Below are 9,489 nucleotides of genomic sequence, written 5' to 3'. Positions count from 1 at the left end.
CATCCAAAAGACAAGCCATTAGGTGACTTTAATACCTTCTAAATGTCCATAGGGGTATATGTATTGCATACATTAGTTTGTGCATATGCAAGTCCTGCAATGGACTGGCAAACCTTCCAAGACTATTACTTTGCCTTATGGCTTTTGAGGACCAGGACTGGAACTGGGGTCTTCACAATCTTGAAAAGGGTAAAGCATGTGTCAGAAAATGAACAAATGAGCAAATATTTGGCTCAACACTTGAAGGAAAAAATATCACTTCCAATACCATTTTACAGTAGTTTGTTTTAATAATGTCCAAGAATACAGAACATTAGTCACTGGTTACAAATTACCACATTAGTCATCTGAGGTACACTGTGTCAAAGCATATCAATGTATACATTAGAAAGGAATGCCAGCAGCCTGTTACATTTCTCCTCAGGCAACCTTAGTCAATACAACCACATATTCAAGTTTCCTTGGTATTAAGTATTAGTCTGAAGAACTAGATCCACTGAGAGAAACTCTTTCTCCCCTTTTTCCCAACACATACAATGAGAGTGTTTCTTTATCCTGAACATGTGGTAGTGGTTTTCTCTAAATATTATTGCTCAAATGATGCAACAGTTTTAAAAGATGTAACAGTATAAGGAACCAAACTTTCTCTCTCTACCTGTTTTAACACAAATCATAAACTTAATAAAATGCAGTGATGTAAGATAATCTAAAACTGGATTCAATTCTTCATGTGAGCTGTACATCATTTAGGTGATACATCTAGAAATTATTAATGTCACTGCTTCTGCTACAAAACACATTGCATGTGGGTGTGTATCTGCATACCTGCACATATACATACATTATATGTGTGCACATGTGGGTGTGCGCGCGTGTGTGTGTGTGTGTGTGTGTGTGTATGTGTGTATACACACACACACACACACTACACCAGCGTCTAAACTGTCAATCAATGATTGCGCATTCTGTTTTAGTTATTTTCCAGTTTCATGCCCTGATGTTTCTCCTGTGAGGAGCTGGAAACATGAATCATCTGGAACTGAGTACCACTCCACATACATTACTACTTACTTAAAAAAGCAATCTGTACACGCATAATAAAGCTGAGAGGTCTGCTATGTTGTTTGATTCTACAAGAATAAGGAAAAATTAGATAACATAACTTTTTTCACATTTAGGACTAACACAACTTTACTCACACTCAGGGCTATCACAGGAGTGAACAGATGCATTGTAATTCATACACTCCTGCAGGCACTAGAATATTTCCCAAGATTTGCAGGTCATGTGGACAATTAAAAGACATCTGCATGCCCAGTGTGTGTGATCACCCTGAAGAACAGTCAGCTAGGGAAGACCATAAATGTAGAGGCAGAACTCTCCTTAAACCAAATGTAATAGAAATCAATAGTTATCACTTTACTCTAGAGGATTAATACAATGAGTTTCATCTTCTTATCCTGCATCTGATTTCTCTGTCACTATTCACCAACTGGGAGAGTGTAAGCAAGTCACTTAACCAGACCTTACCCTGGAGTTGCCCTGAAAAAAGGTAACTATGCAGAATAGTTTTACAGTGTTTAAAAAAGTAACAAACCTACTCAATAAAGGTCATAGTTAGTTGAAAATCACTGCACTAAAAAATATGCAGTGTCAACTTTGTCACAATGTTGTATTTGTTCCTTCCTCACCAGCTACTATCTCTGACTATGTTGAAAGTTCTAGTCTGCAAAAATGTTTGCTCCATCCCTCCAAAAATTAGATTTTTTTGAAACATTCTAAGTTAACTGTACCAGCATTTTTAAACTCAGGCTTTTTTCCATAACAATGTTTTACTTTGTCCCTAAATCTGAAGGCAAAAGGTTGAGAGCTGTGAAGAAAAATATCTGACAATGAATTTTACTTATTTATTGATGGATTTATTTACTCGTTAACCATGTAAACATAGGCACTCTTTGCAGGAGAAATCCAGGAATGCTGTGTATTTAAAAGACTTTCTCCAGTTATACGACAAGAAAACAGTAACTGATGAAATCAAACCCAGAAGTAGACCTGCAGGCCAGTGCTAGCAAAAAAAAAAAAAAAAAAACAGGCAATTTGCTGGCTAACATAACCACAATAAAACATTTTAAAAGGCTGCCACTTAATTATTTGAGGTTATTAGCATTTGTAAATAAATTCAGGAAGTATAAGCTTTCTGTATTTTCTGTTGTAATGTTTAAATATGCAAATATTAGGAAGTATGTGTTTACACAAGTTATGCATGCTCCAGTTGTAAAATAAGATGGATATGGAAATTCTACAAGGTGATTTTACTGTGTTACTTTTGCTACGCTGTTTCAGTTTGCTGGGATGTGTATTTGTTTAAGCAGTACCGTGGTTCACACTTTCTCAGTTTACTCAGTGGTAGGAATCACACATGATCATGCATGTATACATTTAGTAAACCCAACGGCACACTGTTGTGTAGTTTAGCCAACACTTTATCATACTCCCACTTCCTTCTATCTTAAGCCCGTTTTATTACCATGTAGGATTTATTTTTTCTCCTGCTGTCTTTATCTTCATTTATAATTATCATAACCATGTGATTACATCTTCTTCTACCTTACACTTATTTCATAAAATTTCATTTATTTTATTCATCACTAAAGCTAGACTGCTGCCCAACAGAAACATATAAACTGTGGCTCAAAGCAGAATATTTTTATTCCCTACTAAATACATGGTCGAGTGGGCATTCGAAAGACATGCGTTGAATGGGCGTGCCTTCATTGAAGGTTGGGCGTCAGGCTGACAACTCGATATCATAAAAAACAACTGCCAATCATTAGCGGACTGGAGTTCCGCTGTGGCAACCCCTAACCGGGAAAAGCCGAAAGACAAACAACAACAACTAAATACATGTTCACAACTGTAAAGCATAACCTGGTGTGTGTTCTCATCTGCTGTAATCTAATATTTACCTGTGCCTGCTTCATCCACATCTACTTTATCTATGAAATATTTCTTGTGGGTACCTACTGTTTTTCTGCATCCAATATGATCAACACTCGGAATACCGTCACTGGAAACCTGCAAGCATTTTGTAACGGTAGTTACAGTCAGAGAAGAATAAGATGAGCACTGCATTTAATCGCTTTCTCCATCTACTCCCAAGTTTAAGCAACTTCGGACTTATATGTATGTATCAGTGGTGTGGGATTGTCACTGTGTTGACTAGTGACCAGCTAAGGTTTGAGATGTTTGGGGGGGGGGGGGGTTGAATAGTCATGTCAGTTAAGTGAGACATAATAGTAAATCCACTTCTTGTACATCTACATAAAATTATGTCACTTTCCATTTTTTCATTCCCTTTTATTCCCCTTCTCTTTCCTTCACCTACATTCCTCACTCCTTAAATTCTATGTTGTTACTATGTCTTTCTGGACTGATTTTCTCCAGCGTGCAGTCCATCATTGTCCTCATTCAGCGTGCCTTATTAGGCTCTGGATCTTCCACTGCTGCTTCCTTTTATTAATGTTTCTACTTTCCTTCATTTATCCTTCTTGAATATGTCCACTATGGCACTCCACTGTTTTTGCACATTTTTCTATTGTCTAATACATACATCTGGAGTGGTTATTGCTCCTTTTTATTTATTTATTTTTATTTATTACATTTGATTACCGGGTTGTGTCCGAAAGGGCCAGCAGCCCATTTTCAGCAAAGACCCTCTCAACAGCACTGTTTTGAATAAATTTACAAGCCACAGCACAGGGTTAAAGAAGTTGTAAATGTTCAGATAATAGTCACCAGTGTCACATTTTCAAAAAGTTCTGCGCTTTCATTTCACCCAAGCAGACTTGCAGAGTGACATTTTAACCTAACAGCAAGTCTTCATAGTCTACTTCAGATTACATTTAGGAAAGAATGTCAAGTAGCTTCTAGTACCACATTCATGCATTAAATTCAACTGTTCCCTAAGCACAAGTAAAGTTCCAGTAAGATTCCCTCTTCAGTTTACTGGAGAGAGGCCAGTAATCATTTTATTCGACCTAATGCAGAATCCAAGGATGTATGCAGCTTGTTCAAAGTACATTGAAAATCCAGTAACATCACAGAATGTGTTTAAAGAAATATATGAGGTCTCAAACTAAGAGCCAAAACCCAAGACTTCCTTAGTTTATTGTGCAGAAAAAGATCTACTAGAAGGACGCAAGAAGTTACTATATGGGGATGCTTAGAATCACTATGTAACTGCAGCTCTGTGATGGAGAAAATGAACAAAATCAATTGTGCTAGCAGCAGAAGTTTTAACCAGATTTAGCTACTAACCTGTTACTGCACTGAATGTGACCCACCATCCAGGTTGCATAACCCCCAGCAGCATTTGCCCTTAGGATTCTAACAAAGATTTACCCTCTCACTTCTGGAATTTTAACCGCATTACTTCTCTTCCTAATTCACAGTCATTCAAAGAATTTGCTGATGTGCGCTATGGTCTTACTTTAGCAGAAATAATATATGCCTTTCAAGGGAAAAATGACTTTGAGGACTCATTACACAACATTGCAAATGGTGACTCACATCTGCACTGAAATATTTAGCCCTAAGTCAAAGCTTACTTTTGTAGTAAGAGACTGTTAGCTGCCCTTTATAAACAAGTCAAAGCTTACTATTGTAGTAAGAGTGTTAGCTGCCATTTATAAACATTACACACAAGTACAGAGTTACATACTCTACCTCCCAGAAGTAAACAATGTTACAAACAATGAAAAAAAAACAGCATAAAGGACTAGCAGTATACATAAATGCTGTATTTTTTTCCAAGTGGAGCAAATGATTGATTTCTGAAATATGTATACCTATACAGTAGTAAAATATTTATTTAGTTTTAATCCTGCATACAATATCCATGTTTTATGCTGTCTCTTCACTGTGATTTCAGAAACAAACAGTATGCAAGATGCAGTGATTTCCTAATTGCTATGCCACAAGTGGTAGTCTCAGTGCTGCTGAGAGACATGTTTAGTGCCTCATTATACTTTTTGCATGAGTGCACTGAAACAAGAATTTATTTTCATTTTTCAGGTAGTATGTTGTGTTACTGCTTTCTGGACATTGCATTTTTGTACATTCAGCTCCTTATACAGTTTCTTTCAGTATGCTGCTTAAATATTCTTAAAGCTCAGTGGCCTGACAGGTGCTCATAACACAGCTTCGGAAAGTGTTGCTGTATCAAATTGTGCTTGCACAGCCTTACTATATCTTATGTAAAAATGTGCAGTGCATTCTCTACAACTGAAGTAATCCAATAAAGGCACCAAAGAAAAGTACAGCTGACTGCAACTTCCATTCACTGAATGTAAGACATTTGAAAAAAATATATACAGCAGAAAATTAACACTTTGCATATGAATCAACGCAATAAATCATCAGCATAGCTACACAATATGCGTTTTATTAGTTGTTTTGCTTTACAAAAATATTATCAAAAGTAAAAATGTGTGTCTGGCTTCTGAAGGCTGTCAGGAAGGCATCTGTTTTAGTGACCCTGATTCAGCACTGCCTCCTACTTGAAAATATGTGCTTATGGGTATGCAGGATCCAATACTGGGGATTTGAAAACTCTGGTACTGTTAAAAAAGTGTGTGTGTGTTTCCAGCGATGCAGTTTATTAAGAAGTTGGAAAGACTGAAAGTTAAGACATTAAGGCACTGTTTTGTCATCACTGTATACTGGCTACCTGCATTAGTATTTTCTGGGGGTAAGGCTAGGAGCTTTATTAACCACTGGAATTCTACACCAAGGATTCACATATGGGGATTGTGTCAGAGTCCTGGCTGTGCATAGAACTGAGTCCTGTGTCCGAGTCCTCGTCATTCACATCATTCATTTTAGATAACCCTCTCGCCTCTTCCACCCAGCCATCCGAGCTGTCCAGCTGACAGCGGAGACCAGTTTCGTCTGTAACAGGTTTGCTGAGAACACCTGTCACTGTCTCTTGAGTCTGACAGCCCTCTTCAAGGTCTGCAAAGTTCATTTTGTCTACCAAACTTTGAAGCTCTTTATCCTTTGAATCCCATAACTTCTGATAGTAATCCAAGTCGTTTTTGAGATTCTCCAAGTCCGTATTCAGCCGGAGTCCGATATATAAGCTAGTGCTTAACTGGGTTTTAACTCTTTCTAAATGTTCATTTGATGACGCGCAGCCATCTTCAGAGTCCGGGACAGTGAATACAGACTCGCTGTCCTTAGCACAAGTGGACAGTTCTTCTTGACGCCGTTTCATCCACCGTTGATTCAGTTCTTCCTGAATTTCCATTGCTATATTTTCAGCAAATCCCTCTTGCTCTGATAAGCGCTGTTCAAGTTCCAATAATTCCTCGCACTTTTTAGCATACTCTTCTAGTTCAGCAAAAATGGTTGTGGTGTCCTTCTTGGCAATCTCCGCCTTAGCGTCCGTCTCCAAACTTAAATAGGTATCCTGAACGTAGTTCACTCCATGCCGTTTCATTCTGTCAAAGTGCACCTTGGATTCATACCTGTCGATTTCTCTGTCTAGTTCTTTGATCCTTTGGATTTGTTGACGAATGGTGTGATCCTGAGACAAGACCAGATGGACTAAAGTTTCCATTTTCTCTACAGATGATGTATCTTTGGAAAGCGCTTCTTCCTGGCGTTTCCTATTGATCTTGGCTAGTTTGCGAAACGCTTTGCGAACAATACGCCGCTGCTTTTCTTGGGGCAAGGCCATTGTGGCCCTTGCAGTGCCCTTCAGACCACAGGGACTTTCTTTGCTAAGCACAACTCGAGCCTCGGCACTCCTGGGTCCATTGTTGGGAAGAGAGGCTTCATTCTTTACCAGCACAAAGCGAACGTTGTCTTGTTCATCTCCCCATGCCAGCCACAACCTAAGGATTTTTGTTTTGTTGGGCAAGATCCTCTCAAAGCCCCTCCATTTCTCCACAATGCAATATGAGTGGGCAGAGCCAACTAGCATCCCACCAGCAGTTCCAGAACTTACTGAATGATTCTGGTCCGGAAGGTTCTGGTCGAGCATAAGGGCCCTGATTACATCCGCACAAGTAGTACGCTTGGAGAGCCCCGAAACTAGTTTTTCTTCTTGACAGACCCAGACAGATATTCTCCACTCCTCCGGATCCATTTTTCTCCTTCTCTACTGGTACTTTTAGCTGATGGGGACACAAAGAAGAAGTATCAGTCTTCATGCGAATAAGTTTAATGACTAACTTCAAAATAAAGACAACCTGAAAAAAACTTTTTCTCGTCTAAATTTATATCTCGTATAGTGCGTAGTTTTATTGAGAAATCACTAACAGAATGATTACCAAAACACATTCTTAATTATTTTCTGCTGTAAACAGTCATACTGTACACAAAAGGATCATATAGTCAGCTAACCAGTATTCGCACGTTGTCCACACAGTCATCCATTGTCTGGCACCCAACATATCATACATATCCATTAATGTTCTGATGCATCCATTCAGCATTAGCCATCACTGTGTGTTCTATCCGAATTCACAAGTTAATGACACCTTTAGACAGAGATGGGCGCAGCGCCTGGAGACGCAACGGGCCTGGTACATGTGTGTGTTTTGGTGTAACCAAGCAAACACCACGCAAGTCATGGTGTTCTACTCGGACTTTAAGGGAGCAACATTTCACATATATGCAAAAAAATTAAAAGAGTGCAGGTTAGTCAGCAAATAAAGTGGTTGCATCCTACCTAGGTGATATGTAGTTGTATGGCTAGGCAGTCCATTACAGGCTTTCCGTGTACTAATGTTAGTTATGTTATTACAAGTGTTGTATCCTTCGTTCCATACAAAGGATTACATAGGACATACACCACAGAAGAAGGGCATCTGGGTTCATTACATTGGGCAGTCCGAGATGGAGAACGTATCATTTTTTTTTTTTTTGCCACTTAGAACTGTCTGGACATTGTCATACAATTCCAAAACTGACTTCACTTGACATGTACATCTACGTGTGTGTCATCTGTAAATACTATGGAAGGGAAAATTTCCCGCTGTCCCAGTGCATTCCTATCACTTTTTCCTATTTACTATTGAAAATGATGCCCTATCATTTCGAATCACTGAGTCCAGTCTTTAACAAATATGTCTGCTTGCTAAAGACAATAAACAAAACACAGCCAACGTGAGAGACACCCTAATGCCAACGGCTAAACAAGTAGTTCTGCTATCTTACCTTACGTTTGTTTTTTTCATAGGTGCAGAGTTGCTAATCAAAATATCACTTCCTGCCAAACTAGTTAGTACTTCGGGTTTCATTTCATGCAAAGATTATTTTATGTTGGAACTACATTTTTCGCTTTGGCTGGAGAACTGTTCTATTAACAACTCTTAAAATACTTGTGCTATAAAACTCGGATGCAAAACCGCAATGAAGTGCTGTGCCACTGATTGCTGCATGCAGAAACTGTAGGAAATCTTAATGACGCGACCAAACTTTACTTCTTAGATAGCATTTCATATGCAGACAGCAAAGAGCAAAATGGAAAGCTGTAACATGCAAAAGATCGGCAAAACGTGTGTGATCTCAGTAGGCAGCAAGTTATTCGAGAGCCAGTTTTCCAGAATCAAACCATAACCATCCCCCATGCACATAGTAACAGCAAAACACACGTCCAGCCTGTCCCAAGTGCTACCACCTTGACAGTACATCAGTGTCTGATCTTGGCTCGGAATCCTTGCCACACCACCGTCCAAACTGGATTTCATCTACTCTGCGATGCTAGAAGAAATAACGCCCAACCGTGTGGTCTGCATTTTTAACTTTCAAAACTAAGTACAGCAATTTAAAATAGAAACAAAGTAACCCTGTTTATAAATTAATCATCGCGATTTGTTTGCATGCGGTTTGATCAATTTACCTGTAATGAAACTGTGACAGTATTAACACTCTCCAGCAATGTAATGCAAAGTCGGGGTGTAGGCAAATCCAGAATCTCTTACAGAACCCCAGAGAGTTTCCAAAAATGTCTCTCCCTACAAGTTTGTCCATATTACTGGATGCGGATACATCACAGTATGCACCCAGTAACCTGCTCTCTTTGGTTTAATAAGAACTTTCAGCTATCAGTTCCTCCCAGTCCTACTAGTCACTGCCTACTCACTGCCACCACCCCACCCCCTTTACACGCACACGCTTGTCATGTGTTTGAGCTCAGCAAGGTGCTCTGATACATTACTTCCGTTTGGAGGCGGGCTTTAAATTGCATATTAAGCTTGTTCTTAAAAAGACTGAAAGTTGTTTCTGACTGTAATGAAGGTACCGGCGTACGAGGGTGTTTTGCGTCTAAAAATGTCATAATGACCTATTTACTGTCTTTCTGATCTAAACGGACGATCAGGTCAGAGTGATAAAAAAGATCAACACAGATGGTGCAGTGATGACCTGATCATCTGCCCCTACTTATCTGCCAGACTGTAAAAGTGCGTGGGAAACATATGT

General features: G+C 39.1%; 1 protein-coding gene across 1 annotated transcript; it reads right to left on the bottom strand.

The window, feature by feature from the left end:
* Positions 1-265: 265 nt before the first annotated feature.
* RASSF10 (Ras association domain family member 10) lies at positions 266-9,099 on the bottom strand. The gene is made up of 2 exons (XM_044059470.1): positions 8,909-9,099; positions 266-7,178 (listed from the first exon to the last, which is right to left on the bottom strand). The coding sequence occupies exon 2, from the start codon at positions 7,148-7,150 to the stop codon at positions 5,783-5,785; it is 1,368 nt and encodes a 455-aa protein (XP_043915405.1). The 5' UTR covers positions 7,151-7,178; positions 8,909-9,099; the 3' UTR covers positions 266-5,782.
* Positions 9,100-9,489: the final 390 nt, after the last annotated feature.

Source organism: Protopterus annectens, chromosome 17.part0, assembly GCF_019279795.1.
Source record: "Protopterus annectens isolate FY-2018-M chromosome 17.part0, PAN1.0, whole genome shotgun sequence".
Taxonomy (NCBI): Eukaryota; Metazoa; Chordata; order Ceratodontiformes; family Protopteridae; genus Protopterus; species Protopterus annectens.
This window is presented reverse-complemented; position numbering and strand designations above follow the sequence as displayed.

Coding starts and splice junctions, on each gene's coding strand:
- RASSF10 (XM_044059470.1), bottom strand. CDS start 7,150: ATGGATCCGGAGGAGTGGAGAATATCTGTCTGGGTCTGTCAAGAAGAA.